The sequence below is a fragment of the Physeter macrocephalus genome, unplaced genomic scaffold, assembly GCF_002837175.3.
Source record: "Physeter macrocephalus isolate SW-GA unplaced genomic scaffold, ASM283717v5 random_431, whole genome shotgun sequence".
NCBI lineage: Eukaryota > Metazoa > Chordata > Mammalia > Artiodactyla > Physeteridae > Physeter > Physeter macrocephalus.
In genome coordinates this window covers 37,168-54,392 of record NW_021145717.1, presented here as the reverse complement: position 1 = coordinate 54,392, position 17,225 = coordinate 37,168, and the positions used below count along the sequence as shown (strand labels likewise).

The window sequence follows — 17,225 nt, the reverse complement described above, 5'->3', positions numbered from 1 at the left end:
TCGGCCGCGAACCCGCTTGGGGGTGGGCCTGAGGGTTGGGGGCAGGGCGCGAGCGGAGGGGCCACACTGGGGCGCCTGGCCCCGCGGACTCACAGTAAACGAAAGCGAGGGCCTTCAGGAGCACGATCCTGGTCAGCCAGAAGGTGCCCGCGCGGAGGCGGGCCGGGTAGCCCGCGGGGTCGCGCCCCAGCCCTGGCGGAGATTCAGGCGCCGGGCCCGTGGCCCCGGCCTTCCGCCTCCTCAAGGGCTCCTCCGGCGCCGCCATCGCCAGGCCGTCGGAACGCATGCGCAAGGAGCGCCGCGCGCTGAAATGCCCCGCCCACGCCGAGAGACCCCGCCCACACTTGGAGGTCCGACCAACTCCGGCCAGCCACGCCCATGCGCGGGGAGCGAGGACCTGGCCCGATACCGCGCGCGCTCCCCGCAGGTCGCTCGGGGCGCTGCAGCCGCGAGAGTAAGGGAGTGGGTTCGTGGAGACCGGCGCGTCGCTCCACCTGGAGCGGGCTTGACCCACTCATTCATTCACTCGCTCATTCATTCATTGAATTATCCAAAGTTGCAGAGGCCCCAAGTGCACTCCCCTACCTAGGCGCCTACCCTCCTGGACCCTCACACTGGAGAGGGACGGATGGCACTTGAGAAGCAGAAATGCAATGTGAAACAGATTACTGGAAAGCACATATCAGACCACAGGCCTTCCCCGCGTCAGGGCGGCTGAGATGTAGGCAGCCAAGGACCCTGGAGGGTACTACGCTCCCGCTGCACACCCTGGCTGTGTGTGGACTCGCATTCCTGCAGAGGAAAGGCCAGAGCAGCAGCTTCACCCCAGGGCTCCAGGCTGCCACTGCCTGAACGGGGAGTGTGGACCGGTACCTCACAGGTGTCCCCTCCCAACTCCCCATCTCTGCTGTCTGAGGAGGGTGCTGGGGTGATGATCACACAACTAGTGAGGGACAGTGCAGGCAGCAGCTGGGCCCTAAAATTCAGACCCTCCAGCTTTCTTCCCCTTTACCCCCCACCAACCCCACAACATCTCTGCACAGGACAGCAAAGTCCCCTTAGACGGTCAGCGCTCCTATTGGCCCTCAAGACTGGACCTCCAGCCGCAGGGGAGAGTGGTGGGCTGAGGATTCAGAGTAGGGAAGAGCTTACTGACCAATGACCCAAGCATAACCCCAGTGAGGACACAAGCAACTCTACATTCTGAGGATACAAGAGAGGTGTCTCTAAGCAGGTGGAATGGTAGGCATTCCTCAGAGGAAGGAAGAGCTGTGTGAGAGAGTGGACCTTAGGGGTTACTGGGTAAACTGTTGGGCACTTGAAAGGAAATAATTGAGGTAGGTGTGTTTTTTTCTTACTCATTTGTTAGAGCTCTTTACATATTAAAGATCCTCTTTTTTTAAAATATTGCTTGGGATTTTATCTACTTAAAATATCTTTCCATTTCAAAGTGGAAGTAGATCAACATTCTCATTTTATAGTTTAAAAGAAAAAACATTAAAGTCCATGAGGTATAGTTTTCATTTTAACTATACCATTTTCATTTGTGTTGGCCACTGAGAATTCAAAGGTAAATATGAAATAGTTTTGATCCTGAAAGAATTCACAGTCTAGCAGGGGAGAGACAACCACCTAGTCATACAATGTGAAATGCACCACACACAACAAGCCCAGACAAGTGAGTGGTGAATTTTGTCAAGAAAGATCTTCTTCTTGTCTGTATATTGCAAATGTTCCGGGTTTTTTGTTTGTTTTTTTGTTTTTACGTCTTGTTCCTAGTCTTTGGTATGTAAATTATCAATAGTTATGTGGTCAAAGGATCAGTTTTTCTGGCATGTTTAATTATATCTTCACCTGTAGTGTGAGCCCCATGAGGGCAGGGGTTGCCTCTGGACATAGGCTCTCCCAAGTTAGGCTTGACCAGGAACTTCTGGAACCCCCCTGTCCAGCCCCCAGCTGCCGCCCCACCCTCCCATTGTTGGGGTAATAGCATTTGTGTGTATCTTACAGTGTGATTTTTTTAAAAAGCTCCCTTTTCTTTTCCACGAAAAACCCTCCCTCGGACCCCACCTCTAAGACCTATAAGAGATTTTCAACGGAGGGTGCAAACATCTTCTGTAGCCTGGAGAGCCCCTAGCAGGAAGTGTGTGCCCGAGGGCTCAAGCCTTGGGGAGCCCTGGCCATGCCCTGCTTCCAGGTCCTTCCACAGGAACCCACAACCCACACCTCCCCCCCATACCCGCTGTTGTCCGGGTGCCACGTTCGGGATGAGCCCACACAGCCACTTGGGAAGAGTGGGGAGAGTCCAGGGCCCCCAGCCCAAGCCTGCCTGAGCTTCCCTGGGTCCCCGCCTGGATGTGGGAGCTGCACAGGGGACGGAGGCAAGGAAGGATGGCTCTGCTGTCAGGTGTGACCCCGGGTGCTGCTTTTCAGGTGGGGACAGTTTTCACAAAGGGCCCTTTGTCCTCAGCTTCCCCTGGCTGGGGCTGCATTGTTCCCCCCTGAGAAGGGCACAATGGGACATTGTGCAGAGCAGAAAGGGGCCCCTTGTCCAGCATCCAGCTCGCTGGGCTCTGGGCTCCCTCCCCGGGTTTGCACAGGGTGGGCGAGGCCATCAGAGGGTCCACCGGGAGCTCATGTTCTCATGTCTCCTCCAGAGTCCTCCTTTGAGCTGACTGCAGAGGTCCAGTCCATCTGAGGGTCTAGAACCTTCACGGGAATGAACCCCATCGAGCAGGGCTTGGCCATGGAAAGGCTGGCCAGTGGCGCAGTTTGTGCCTGTTTCAGCCTGAATTTAGTCAAACGTGCACTGGTGTATTGTTCAGCCATAAAAAAGAGTCATATTGATACATTCTACAACATAGATGAACCTTGAAAACATATTCAGCGAGTGAAGCCAGACAGACTCACAAAGCCACATATTGTACAATTCCATTTATATGAAACATCCAGAATAAGCAAATCCACAGAGACAGAAATTAGATCAGTGGTTCCCAGGGGCTGGGGGAGGGGGATGAGGAGTGACTGCTAACAGGGACAGGGTTTCCTTGTGGGGTGATGAAGATATTGTAGAACTAAATAGAGGTGATGCTTGCACAACATGGTGAATGTACTAAATGCTACTGAATTGTACACCTAAAAATACTTAATTTTATGCTATGTGAATTTCAACAAAATTAAAAAAAAAAATCTGCTCTGGTCCTTGTTTCAGAATCACCTAAAAAGGCATTGCTTTTACCTGTTGGAATAAGTCATGTCACTTATACTTACATCTTCATTTAAACTTACATCTTCATCCATGCTAGAGAGCAACTAACAGTTTTAAAATAATATTTAGACATGGGTACATCTTGTGCCCCACGAAGATGCCCCACTCTAAAACAAACCTCTTCCGCAAACCCCAAGCCGGAGGGCCGGGACCTGGTGCTGGGTTGGGGCACCGAGATGCTTTCCTCTCACCCCACCGCTCAGCGCCTGCATGCTGGGGTCTCTACGAAGCAGCTGTTCACCAACGCCAGGAGCCTGGGGGAGGCTCCTGAACCTACATTTTCAAGCAAAAAACTATATGAAAACAAGCCAAGATACGGGAGAGGCCAGAAGTGCTGAGAGGAGGCCTGACTGCCCTCTGGGCTGGTTTCAAGAGACCTGGAGCTGAGCCCCACCTGGACAGAGCCAGAAAGGGCCAAGAAGGGGAGGGGAGGGGAGAAAGGGGGCTCCCCTGAGAGGAGCTATCAGCTCAAGATGGGCTAGTGTCCCAGGAACCCCTAGGTGGGCCCGCCTGCAGCTCCCCCAGCACGGCCCTGGAGCCGAGGCACACAAGCTCACAGCTGGCAGCACTCCCAGCAGCTGCGGGATGGCTTCAGAGGAAGGAGCCCCGTGTCAGCACCTCGTCCAGCTGTCCCCGGGCACACGGGCCTGGCAGCCCCCACCGCATCAGTGTGATTGTCCCTGACGTGCCTTTGCAGCTGTCTCTGGCACCCACAAGAACCCAGCTTGGGCCCAAATCTAATCGTGCACCCTTCATTTACCCCAATTTTTCATGTCTTGACATCTGTTTATGAGGAGGGCAGGACCTGCTGGTGCTAACATCTGTCACTTTCTTCTGGAGGGGTGGTCAGTTTGGGCCGGCCCCACCCTGACTGTCCAGCGGCCAAAACCCCCTGGTGAGCCTGGCAGGTGCGGGAGGGGGTGGGTGAGCAGGTGCTGGCCATTTGCTGGTTGTTCTGGAACCATGACTCATGGACGGCTGTTCTGCTTGGCTCGCCCGTCTCCTGTCCCCGCACCTCGGTTCCGGGCCACAAGCACTCCTACCCCTGCTCCCCAGAAGGAGATGTGACCCTGTGTGGACCTGCAAGCTGGTGAGCCATGACTGCCAGGCAGAGTGGAAAGCAAATAATCCCAGTGCAGTGACATTCTCTGGTTGTAGAGCCCTATGGGGGAAAAGAGTGTACAGTTATGTTTTTCTCATGGAATCATATTCTGAACTGGAAGAAGTCTTGAAAACTGCTGAGGTCACAATCAGGAGGCCTGTAGGTGAATTCGGCCCACAGAACTGTATCATTTACCAATCACCACGATATTGCCACGTAACAAACAGCCTCAAAGCCACAAGTTGTGTCGCTGGGCAGTGCGACATCCAGCCTGGCTCAGGTATGCCTCTGCAGTCAGCTGAGGTCTGGGTAGCAGCAGGGCCCTGGCTGGCCATTAGGGCCTCTCTCCGGCCACCCACAGGCCGCATCACTCCTTATAGCCTCAACCTCAACAGCTTCCACATTCCCCTCCCTGCCTGGCTCCTGAAGGCACCTGCATCCAAGACCCTGATTTGGCCCAAACCTGGGGGGTGTTGAGGGCTGGGCTGGGGGAACTTGTGCCCAATGCCATCCATCACCAGGTCTTTCCTTCTTAAGACTCACCCCGTGATTAAAGCAGACAATTCATTTCTGGAAAGAGAGGGCAGCATTGCTGTTACGGGTTCTCCTGCAGGACGCCCAGCGGGCCTGACAGTGGGAGATGTGCTCAGAACACTGCCAGCTTCGCATGATGGTGAGGTCACTGAGAAAATGCAGGACACATCAGGTGTTGTCTACAGCACACCCAGAATCCTACGGACATCAACTCGTGAAGGTCTGGTGGGGCCCCCAGGACAGACAGGTACTCCAGACCCTCCGCTGCCCAGAGTAACCCCGTAACTTGCCCAAAGCTAGAGGCCACAGAGAACGGCATCAGAACCCATGACCTGGAGACGCCCTCCTTTCTAGAGCTCCAGCACCTTCTCGGGGGAGCCCCACAACTCCCTCCTGCCCCTTTCCACACCCCAAGGGCAGGAGGCAGGGGCAGGGACCACCGTGCAGCCCCAGTTCACAAACCAGCTGGGAAACCTCCTTCCACACTCTATTGGAATGCTTTGCCGGCATAAGCTTCTACAGGGCAGAGCCCCTGTGAACGTCACCCACTGTCCCAGCACCAACACAGGTCTGGCCTGGAAGCCCCCAAAGTGTTTTCAGAATGAGCTATAGAATACAGAACGCTTACTTCCCCCATCCCGATCTAGTCTAATGGACCTGCACAGCGGCCATGGGGGGCTTCCCATCTCATCGTGGTCACAGCGAATGTTGCAAGCTGTCAGAAATTGCTTCTAACCGCTCGGGTTAATTCATTACTGTACTTCCAGATAACGCGCAGGGGTCATGTGACCAAAAGCTTTCAGAGCTGGCTCATCCAGGCCACTCCGGCACCCACCTCCACACAGCCAGCTCAGGGGCCCTCTGTCCAAGGGAATGAAGAGGGAGCATCAGGCCCCCAGCCATCAGGAGGCTCCAATATACCTGCCCCCGGGGTGCCAGCTACCTCCTCTGATGACCTGCCAGGCTCCTGCTTGCACCTGGCCAAGGAGCCCATTCCTTCTCGAACCAACACCAGGTGACTGGGTGGGAATCACCAGTTTGAGTGGCAAAGTTGGCCCATATCTTGAAGTCCTCAGGTCCTGGGGCTCGGGAGCGGGTGGCTGACGGTCCTGTTCTACACACGCCATGTCCCAAGAGGAAGGAGACGTTGGGGTTTGCAGCCAAGGAGGCTGGGTTTGCTCTCGCCAGCGGCTGCCCCTCCAGCTCCCCGTGCCAGGCCCAGAGGGACCAAGGGACCCACGAAGAGAAGACCAGGAGTTTCCTGCACCTCTGCCCCAGCCCAACGCCCCCAGTGGCAAAGCTTTGCCACACCCATGTCTGAGCTCCTGCAGGCCGGCTCCCACCTCACTGCAGAACCCCAATGTGCCTGACTGAGAGCATCTTAATTAAACCCTCCTACTCTGTGTTCAGAAAAACAAATACCTGGGAGACCTGGGTGGAAATCTTTTGACAGGGTGTGTTTTAACTTGCCTTTGACACTAGTGGGTCTCTGGAACCTTCCATCGTGGAGAGGCGGCCAGATCCCTGCCGGCCCGAGCCCCTTACTCGGAAAGGGATATTCTCTGTGACGTGTCTACTTCCAGCCATGATGGCCCGACCCAGTCACATTTTGAGGGGTTCAACTTGGACAAGAGGTGTCATTAAATCTGAAAGCCAAGATTGGAAGGACAAGCATAGCTCTTGGCAGCCTGTTTGGGCTCAGAAAGCTGATTTTCTGAAGTGACAGTCAGCTTCAACGTCCTGGGTCCCTTCCTGCAGGGGGGCTGAGAAAGTCTCTCCCGGCCCCATCGCTGGGGTGCAGGGGGCGAAGGCCCAGAATGAGAGTGGGATCTGGGAGTTCAGGGGACTGAGGGCCCAACATGAGGGTGGAGTCCAGGGCCCAGGGAAGTGAGGGCCCAGCATGGGGCTGGGGTCCAGGGATCCAGGAGTCTGGTAGTACGCAGAGCCCTTCTGCAGGGACAAGGAAAGGAATTTACTGGCTGACGGGGGAGACGTCCAGAGGAAGGCACACCCCGATGCCGAAACGCTAACGCCTCAGCACTCAGTTGCTCTGTGGAAGACGCTGCTGGTGCCTGGCCTGGACCCCTTGGTGCTCCCTCTACCCCCGGGACCCTGCCTGGAGACGTTTTTGGCTGCAGAATCACCCTCTACCCGCAGTCAAAGAGACCTAATGGCTGCTGGTGGAGTCAGCTCCAAGCCCACTGGCCGGAGAGAGATGGATGGGCACAGCCGGAGGCTCGGGGACCACTACCAGGAGGGGGAGAGTGGAGGCCAGAGCAGAGACCACAGCTGTTCCGACACATCTGTGCACACACATCTCACTGGGCAGACAATGTGCTTTGGGGTCCTTGGGTTAAGCACTGCCCCCTCCCCAGAGAAGAACAGCCACAGCAGGGGGTACCACCGGCAGTCAGCAGTCACCCCCAGGCAGTATGGGTTTACTTATCAGGAGGCCTTAGAGCTGATGAAAAGGTGCAGAGGGACAGCCTGGAGCAGGTTCTCCCTACCTGGAGGTGGGGAGGTATCCTGAGGAGGTGTCCGCTGTAAGCAGTGACAGGGCTCAGGAGCAAGCCGCATGGGACCAGCACCTGCCACAGGCTGGCCCCCAACACCCTGGCCCTGCGGGCAGAGAGGGGAGGAATCCGGGCGTGATCTTCCAGTGTCTTCTGCACAGGACAAGGAACAGCTACGGCCAGCTCCCGAGGGGATATTAGCCCAACCAAGGGGCCGGCTTCCACCCAAACCAGAACTTCCACACCAGCTGGCAACTATGTCGGGGAGGGGAGTTTCAGCAAAAGGCTTGGCCCAGAGCCCCGAGAATCTGTTACTGGGGGATGCTGGCCCCCTGGCCCCCTTGGGAGCCCCCTCTCTTCTCTCTCTGGAGACCTGGTGGGCCAGGATGAGGCTGCCTTTATGGGCCCTCTGCTCAGAGCTGTCCCTTCATCTTTGGCCTGGAAGTTTGGTTCTGCAGACCAGCCAGTAATTAAAAGTACCAATTAAACCCCGAGGTTGAGCCGGGGTTCCCAGGATGTGATGCCAACTGCCTCAGGCTGGCTTGCCAAGAGGCCCAGGCCAGGGCTGCGGACACACAGGGGACACATCGGCCTGGGGCTCATGGGCCCACATGACCTGCCCCCAAGGCCTTTCTCTTAAAGACTGTACCAACTACAGACATGGTCACCCTGACTGTCTGAGAGAAGAGCCAGGCAGGGGACGGGCAGAGGATGGGAAGGTGTCCTTCTCCGTGGTGATCTGGCCCTCAGCAGCCCCTTCACACGGACTTCCCGAGCTGGCCTAGAAGCCAACGAGTGGATGGGCTGGGAGGTGTCTCTGCACCTGGAAGAGGTTTCCCTGGAGCTCTCCAGCCCTCCACTGGCCAGGTCTCATAGGCACGGGGGGTGCCTGGCAGCCCACACCTCCTTCTTTGCAGGTCCCCTTGGAGCCTCTGCCAGGGGTGTGGGTCTAGAAACGTTGCTTACATCAGCTTTCCCACACCCCAGGCTGATAGTCCCGGGGCAGGTACCTGGTCCAAACTTGGCCAATCAGATCATCTCCCTGAAACTGCAGAGCCCACAGATGAAGGTAGAGGCATGTGGACTGGGGTGGGTGGGGACAGAAAGGAAGAGCTCAGAGAAGAGGGGAGCCAGGGGTGGACTGAGAGCCGCCCCTCAGCCTCGCTCTGTTCTCAGATAACGTGTGCTCTTTGCTACCACAGAGCCTTCGCACGTGCTCCCCCCGTCGCCATGCTCTTTCCTCTCTTCCATTGGTCAGAAGTGTGAGGCCCCAACTTGGCACCTTCTCAAAGCCGCCTTCCTGGACCACCCCACCACCACCACCACCCTGCCGCCCATGGTGAATGTCTCAGCCCCTTGGTGTGTTCACTGTTGGCCCCCTCGTCAAACGCTAGCATCTTCTAGGCTAGGACGGTGTAATGTGGCTCTGTGCTGTGTTGCCCAGAAAAGCCCTGGGACACAGCAGGCACTTCATCAATACTGGTGAACACAGGAACTAACTGTGGCCACCACCTCCTCTGAAGGCTACGTCCTGGTGTCCACTCAGGGGCTGCCTAGCAGATGAGGATATGAATCGAGGTCAGTACTAAGGGGTGGGGCCGGATAGCACATGGCAAATCTTACAGCCTTCAAGACCACGAGGGAGCTTTGGGGCACTTCTGGGTGCCACCCTCCGTGTCAGCAGCCAGCCTGAGCCAAGCCCTGGCAGGGATCTGCCTGCCCATCCCCTGGGAATGGTGGCCTGCACATATATGACAGAAGCTGCCCACCAGGACCCCATCAGTCCCTGGGGTGGTCACTGCAGCCTGGTGAAGCTGAGTGTGGGGCCTAGGACCGCACATGCCACACACTGTGACCTGGATCTGGCACTGGACTCTCCTAGCTCAGACTCTTTTCCTCCAAGGGTCCCAGCGGTCACCTGACTGTGTCCTAGGGGACATAGCTGTGTGGTGCCCCACCATGGGTCGGTAGGGAGCAGGGAGAGGCTGCCCTGCCCAGTGTACCCAGTGCAGCCTGTGCTCCATTTTCCCTGGCAAAGCAGAGCTCTTCATGGAAACGCAGACATGGTGCCCAACGGCACGCCCAGTGCAGGGAGGGGTGGGATCTGATCCCCAGGACAGGGTTGGAGGCAGGACAGTTTGGGCCAGGTCGATCATCCTTGCCTCCTTCCCCCCACTTCAATCCTGCATTTATTTGCATGGGTCCCTATGGGCCAGGAAGTCCGGTGGATGCCCCTGGGGAAACCCTCACTTGGGCCTCCCTGGTGTCTTCCGACTGCAGGGTGGGACTCCAAGAGGAGGGCAGGACCTCCGAAGGGAAGCCACCGCAGACCAGCGGGAAGGATGTTCCTGGCAGGTGACCTTGCAAAGGCAGGCAGATGACAGGAGGGGAGGCAAGGGGACAGGCCACTCTGGAGGCCAGCTCTCCCTCTGGTATCAGGGTGTCCTCCCAGCACACTGTTTCGCCTTACAGCAAGGTTCCTCATGGTGCTTTCCTGGAAGATTGGAGGTCGGGTTCCCTGACCTGGGCCAGTGGGGTAGCCCTTCCATCACCCGAAGGTGGTGGGGAACAGGGCAGCCTGGGCGCTGGACACTGCCTCTTAGGCCCTGTGCCAGCTGTTCCAGATGCAAGGTTGCGGGGGTCCCGGGCATCCCCGGCATCGCCCAGAGCCCACTTGACGTCTGGCAGAAACTGGCTCCAAGGCCTAACTAAGGAGTTCACAGCCCAGGCGATGGCGCACTCAGTTGGAAACTGGCTGGAGCCCTGTCTCACGTGTGGGGGCGGGGTGAGGGCAGGAGGCTCTCCCTGCGAGGTCAGAGCCTGGGTGGCAGCCCCTGGGTTGGTAAAAGCACATAGGGGAGACTCTTCAGCTTTGGTGTTTTCTGCTAACAGACCCGCCCCTTCTACTCCTTAGGCTGCCGTGGCCACTCGCCCGGGAATCCATGACTCGGCAGGAGGTGCGTGGCTGGGGAACTGGGCGCCCTTGACTAGGGTCACCCGGGTCGCAAGGTCGGAGACGCGCGTGTTCCGAGTTGGCTGTCTTGGGCTGGTGGGGGAGTCTGGCGAAGCTCTGGGCGGCCGGGCCGTCGCCTCTCGGCGGGTTTGGCGAAAGAATCCGAGCCGCCCTCCGGGACCGCCGGGCCCACGGCCAACTCGCGGGGGCGGCCTCGGGCGGGGACTCGGAGCCGCGGCCCGGCGCTTGCCTCCGGGGAAATGTCCCCTCTCCGACCCCGCCGCCCCCAACAGGGCGGCACACCCCGCCCCCTTCTCTCCTTGGCTGGCGCGCCCACCTCTTCCACTCCAGGCGCCCGGAGCGGCCTCCGCCTCCGCCAGACCACCCAGGACCGCCCCGCCGGACGGCCTCGGTGCCCCCAACCCCCGGGTCACGCCCGGAAGGCCCTGGGCCCCCGCGTCCGGCCACGCCATCCGCCGGGCCGCCCTAGGGACTCAACAGCTAGGGTCAGCCCAGGCCCCGCCCAGCGCTCCCGCCCCCTTCGGCTGCCGCGGCCCCTGCGACAGCGCCCCCGCCGCACTTTCCACGCCCGGACGGGATCGGGGTCCTGGGATCGCCCAGCTCCGAGCCGTGGCCCCTGGGCGCGCCGTTACCTGGACGTGCGCGGCGTGCAGACTGGCGCGCGGGAGGCTCCTGCACGTCGCGCCGGCCCTGCGGGCGGGGAACCGACCCCCCGCCCTGGGCCGCAGCCTGGCAGCAGTTGACCCCGGCGCCTCTTGGGTTGTGGGCAAGACATCGGGGCTCAACGCAAGCTGTGGGGGAGGCTCTTGAGGACCCGCCTCCTTGCGCAGCGGGAGGCCGAGGCTGGGTAATGGGACCGGGGCCCGGACGCACTGGAGCAGCTATGAGCCAGCAGAGGGAGCGCAGCGGAGAACCCCAGCAGGCAAAGGGCACCCCGGAGCGCCCACCTCTACCCGTCTCTGCCCCCTTTTTCCTTCCCGCCCCTCCTGGAAGGGGGGCCCGCGGCGTGCTGCACAGCCCGGGATCCGGTCCTCGGCTGCCGGGCGCGCCGGCCCCACGTGGTGCGGCGCCAGGCGGGGTGGGCGGGGGTGCAGGGGGAACTGCGGCGCTTTCTTTAAGGTGGGGGGAGGGGGCGGGGGCGGACAGGCTCCGCCCCCGGTGGCAGTGGGGTGCGCGCCGGCCAATGGGGAGCTGGGCGGGGGGCGGAGCCTTGTGGTTGCCGCTTAAAGAAACTTGTTGCGGGTAGCTCAGCGGGGACTGAGCTCCGGCGGCGGCGGCGGCGGCGGCGGCGGCGGCGGCGGCAAGAGGGCCGGGGTTGGAAGGCTGCGGGACGCGGGACGGGCCACCGCGCGACGACCTCGGGTCCCAGAGAGGCTGCAGCGCAGCCGGGCATCGGACTCGGTGCACCTCCCTGGTGCGTGCTTCTCCGCGCGCGGCCCCGATGCTGGACATGAGCGAGACCCGCGCCCAGCCGCCCTGCAGCCCATCTGGCACTGCTAGCTCCATGTCGCACGTGGAGGACTCGGACTCGGACGCGCCGCCGTCGCCTGCCGGTTCCGAGGGTCTGGGCCGTGCGGCGGGCGCGGGGGGCGGCGCCCGGGGCGACGCAGCCGAGGCGGCGGACGAGCGCTTCCCCGCCTGCATCCGCGACGCCGTGTCGCAGGTGCTCAAGGGCTACGACTGGAGCCTGGTGCCCATGCCGGTGCGAGGCGGCGGCGGCGGTGCGCTCAAGGCCAAGCCGCACGTGAAGCGGCCCATGAACGCCTTCATGGTGTGGGCGCAAGCAGCGCGCCGCAAGCTGGCGGATCAGTACCCGCACCTGCACAACGCGGAACTCAGCAAGACGCTGGGCAAGCTGTGGCGGTGAGTGCACTGTCCCCAGGCCGGGGCGGGGAGCGGGTCCTGGTGTGCGTGGAGCTGGGCGGTGGCGCAGCGCCCGGCCTCGGCCCTGCTCCCAGTGGCTGTTCCCAGGGCGAGTCGTAGTGGAAAAACCCGATCTGGCCAGACGGATGGGACGCGGGGTACAGGACGGCCTGGGCACGCAGAGGGCAGCAGGAGCAGTGTGCAGCCCCTAGCACGTTCCCTGAGCCCAGAAACAGCCTTCTCTAGGCAGTGAATGGCAGGCGGAGTTGGGGACCCCAGCTGTGAGTGGCCGCAGAGCCTGGAGGCTTGTCCCTCCCAGAGGAAAGTGGCCTCTTTCTGGAAGCAGGACACAACTCTCTGGAGGTTCCCCCTCCTTGGAAAGGACTCCCCGACCACCCTGTGGAGGGAGTCCAGAAGGCAGATGGAATGGTGTGTGTTTGCCCCACCGGCACCTTCGGCACCTTCCCCGCAGCTTCTCCCAATGCTCTGCCACCTCTGCACCTTCAACAGGGAAGGAAGGGGATGGAGGGGGTGTTCAGCACTGGTGTGCACTTTGGTGTGATGAGGCTGGCCATTTTGCAGAAAGTAGGACGGCAAGCAGTGGGCAGCAGTGACAGGGTTGCTGCTTGGGACAGCCCATCCCCACCAAACGCTCTCTACTGGGGTTTAAAGTGAACGGCTCTGGGTCCAGGGCGCTGGTCTCGTTTCCTGCTCCTCACCTCATGAGTGGGCGCACAAAGCTTGTGTTTATGTCTTCTGTGCTCCGGCCTCTGTCCAGTCAGGGTGCTGTGGACCCATGGCAGCCCCGTGCCTCTGTATCCCTAGACCCTGTCCTGCAGGCAGACATGAGCTTCTGGAAGGGTATGGGGGGGCCAGTGTGTGTTCTGAGCCTCAGCGAGGACCACTGGGTTTTGCCAGTGTTTCTGGAAGTCTGGGAAGCCCAGCTGCCCACAGAGTCCCGGCTTGGTTCCCGGAAGCCTCCCTTTGTCCACAGTGTAGTCTCAGCTGGGTCCTGGCCTCTTCACCCACCTGCCTTAGAAAGTCCCAAAGGGAGGGGACAGGTTCAGGGAGGGGGGAAGTCAGAGGAGGAAGATGGAAGCCGGAAGGTTTGGGTCTTATTCTGGCTTGCTCCTCTGACCTCACCTAATGCCCTCACCCCCGACTTGATCCCTCCCGTCCTCAGAGAAGGGGAGCACCTGCCTGGTGCCCACCAGTTCGCGGGCATGCACTCGGGCTTCCCTGGTCCTCCCCAGCGCCTCACCTGATGCGCGGGCCAACTCCTGGGGTGGTGCCGGCCCCCTCGTCATCCTGCTCCTGCCCTTTGCCCTGCAGCTTGCTGAGTGAGAGTGAGAAGCGCCCCTTCGTGGAGGAGGCAGAGAGGCTGCGGGTCCAGCACAAGAAGGACCACCCAGATTATAAGTACCAGCCACGCCGGAGGAAGAGCGTGAAGACTGGCCAGAGCGACTCAGACTCAGGCGCCGAGCTGGGCCACCACCCGAGCGGTGCCATCTACAAGACTGACGCCGGCCTCGGTGACGCACACCACCACGGTGACCACACAGGTGGGCTCCTGGGGGTGGGAGCAGGGGCTCACTCCCAGGGCAGGCTCCCTCAAGAGAACCAAACCTTACCCGGGTACCCGGGAAAAGGCCCCATAGCCCCCAAAAGCAGCTGTTTCCGATGCCCACGGGGGCCTGCTTAGCCCCCTTTGAGACTGAGGGCCTGATAGCTTGCCCTGGTCCAGTGCCCTGTGACCTGGGTGTTTTCTGTCCTTCCCGAAGGCATTTCTGCTCCGCTGGCCTTTTTGCTGGCTCTGACCTAGGATTCACTCATGCCACCGGCCTGGTGGTTAGCAGCCCAGTTTCAGGATCAGACTGACCCGGGTGGAATCCTGGGCAGCTGAGCAGTCTTAGTCACGCTGGCTACAGCCACGGGCCTGGGGAGACAGGTTTTGTGTGGACTGTGTTGTTGCCGTGGGCGAGAGGCTGGGCACTTCCTCTCCTCCCCCCACCCCAGCTTGCTCTTCACGATGGGGCCTCCCTGGCCCCAGGTCTTCCCCTAGAACAGTGCTTAATGGAATTTCCTCGGCTGAGGAGTGAGGTCTAGGTCTGGCTTTGCTGGAATTTCTGGGAAATGTACAGGAACAAAAAGCCGTTGATTCCTACCTGTGGCAGTTAGCAGGGCTGGTTTTCCTCCTGTGTGCACGTCACTAGCCTGGCCGCCCCCTACAGAAGGGGCATTCATCCCTGAAATGTGCTCTGTCCCCAGGGCAGACCCATGGGCCGCCCACCCCCCCCACCACCCCCAAGACTGACCTGCACCACGGGGGCAAGCAGGAGCTGAAGCTGGAAGGCCGCCGCCTGGTGGACAGCGGGCGCCAGAACATCGACTTCAGCAACGTGGACATCTCTGAGCTGAGCAGTGAGGTCATCGGAAACATGGACACCTTTGACGTCCACGAGTTCGACCAGTACCTGCCCCTCAACGGCCACTCGGCCCTGCCCACAGAGCCGGGCCAGCCCGCGGCCGCCAGCTCCTACGGAGGCACCTCCTACTCGCACTCCGGGGCGGCTGGCATCGGGGCATCCCCCGTGTGGGCCCACAAGGGAGCCCCATCGGCCTCTGCGTCGCCCACTGAGGCAGGGCCCCCGAGGCCGCACATCAAGACGGAGCAGCTGAGCCCTGGCCACTACGGCGACCAGTCGCATGGCTCTCCGGGGCACACCGACTACGGCTCCTACAGTGCTCAGGCCAGTGTCACCACGGCCGCCTCCGCCGTGGCCGCCAGCTCCTTCACCAGCTCACAGTGCGACTACACCGACCTGCAGGCCCCCAACTACTATGGCCCGTACCCCGGCTACCCATCCGGCCTCTACCAGTACCCCTACTTCCACTCGCCCCGCCGACCCTACGCCTCGCCCCTGCTCGGTGGCCTCTCCGTGCCGCCCGCCCACAGCCCCCCCAGTAACTGGGAGCAGCCCGTGTACACCACCCTGACCAGACCCTGAGGGTGCGGCCGCGTGGACGGGCTGCGGCCGAGGACAACCTTCATCTCGGCAAACATAGACAGACCTCCGAGGGCTTCCAGAAGGTGTGTGACGTGGGGAGGAGCCGCGGCTCCGTCAAGTGCCTGCTGAGGTCCGCGGGAAGCCAGGCTTTGTAAACAAGTCCCCTCTGCTTCCAGACTTCCAAACTCCCGTCCATGGACAAAGCCCTCCTTCCCTTCTCTCTCTCTTTTTGCGGGGACTGTGACTGTGAAGGACAGTCACTGGGTCCCTCTTCCGAGCAGACGCCAGCGTCTGGGTTTTGCATCTCAGTGTCTGCAAAGCAGCAGCCACAGCACAAAGGACAAAAGGAGGGAAGAGGTGTGGGGTCTCCAGGCCGCCCGTGTTCCAAGGTCCTGGCCAGCCTTGGCGCTGAGAACTCCCCAGGACCAATGGATGACGTTCCTGAGGCCGGTCGTCACCCGTCACCCACAGCCTGGCGGGGATGTGTCCGCGGGAGCACCTCTTGGGACCAGCCCATTAGACCTGAGGTGTTCCTTGTAGTTAGGGTTCTTCCGAGCAAGGTTTGGCTGTGATTAACACTTCTCTCTTTTTATTTTATTTTTTTAATTTTTATTTTTGAAGCTTCAATGTGTTTGATTTGTTTTGAAAGCTGTTAAAATGTATTTATGTTCTGTATTATTTTATCTTTAATTAATGAAGTAATCTGTGCAGAGAGCAGAATTTAAGACAAAACGGAGGCCACAGAGCTGAGGGTGAGGGCCGGGGATGGGGGCAGATGGGGTGGGGCCCTTGCTCCAGGCATTTGGGAGCCTGGCTGTTTGGGAGGCATCAGGCAGAGCCCCAGCTCCAGGCCCCCCGGAGGTGGCCAGAACCCCGAGGCAGAAGGGATTTGTCTTGTGGTGTCTCTGATCAGGTTGGGGTGCCCCTGGCACCCGGCATCAAGTCAAGGTTTAGAAGGCAGGGTGTCGCTGAATTTCATTCCTGCTCACGACCGTGCCAAGTGGTGGAGGCGGGAATTTCCTGGGACGTGGTGGCTCCAGAAACACATTAATCTCGGCTCTTAGGAACCAGGCGCCACCTACAAGCTGTGAAACTAAAACCCTCTCCACTAAGCGCTTTTAGATTCTTAGTTTTAGAAGAATAATACCTGATTTCCCTGTCCTGCTTCCGCTGTGTGCTGAGCGATGATAACCGCCTACTTCATGGAAAATTGTGCCTTTAAAACTTTGTAAATTTAAGTACATCTGAGATGTTGCTTCTTTTTACTTTTTCTACTTTTTCCTACCATTTTCTAGAAAAAATTTTTTTGTTTTGCATATCTCTTCCTGGGGGTGGGGGCAGGGAACTACAGCAAACTCATTTTTATGCAATCTATTTTTCGGTGTCAAGTTTGGACTTTCGCTGTCACTTACCTGCTGTGTTTCGCTACTTTCTGACCAAGCAACGCTAACTTTTGTACAGATCAATTTGATAAAATTAAAAAATGCTTTTTATCTACGTGGGCTGCATTTTGTGTGTTGCTTTCCATAAGCGTGGGGGCTGTGGGTCTCCGAGACCATGGGGGTCCTGTTTTGAAGAGGCTTGGCCAAGGCAGGAGTGGGCTCTGTGAGGGTTAACCCCAGGCTCCCCGGGGGGAGGGGCCGGCTGGCCAGACCACCCTCCCTCTTGGGTGCTGCATCTGAATTTGAAAAGGATAGATCTCAGAAGCCTCCAGGAAGTTGGGGATGCATCTTCCTCCTGGTGTGTGTTAGGGGGGGAAACCTCCTCAGTAGGCAAAATGGGTCCAGATGGGCCAGATTTGGGCCGTGGTTTCCTCCCAGGCGAATCCCAGAGCTGGTTTCTGGGTGGCTGACGACATTTTTCGGGCACTGGCTCAGAGCCAGGCTGGGAGCTGGATAAAAGCCGCCCTGCAGGCCCCGGGCAGGACTGTCTGGTTGGCAGAAAGGGTTTCTAGGAAGAAACG

The 17,225-nt window shown here is 59.5% G+C and overlaps 1 protein-coding gene across 1 annotated transcript; it reads left to right on the top strand.

Annotated features, from left to right (window-relative positions):
• Positions 1-11,832: 11,832 nt before the first annotated feature.
• Positions 11,833-15,901, top strand: SOX8 (SRY-box transcription factor 8). The gene is made up of 3 exons (XM_007100132.3): positions 11,833-12,254; positions 13,587-13,816; positions 14,523-15,901. The coding sequence occupies exons 1-3, from the start codon at positions 11,833-11,835 to the stop codon at positions 15,260-15,262; spliced, it is 1,392 nt and encodes a 463-aa protein (XP_007100194.2). The 3' UTR covers positions 15,263-15,901.
• Positions 15,902-17,225: the final 1,324 nt, after the last annotated feature.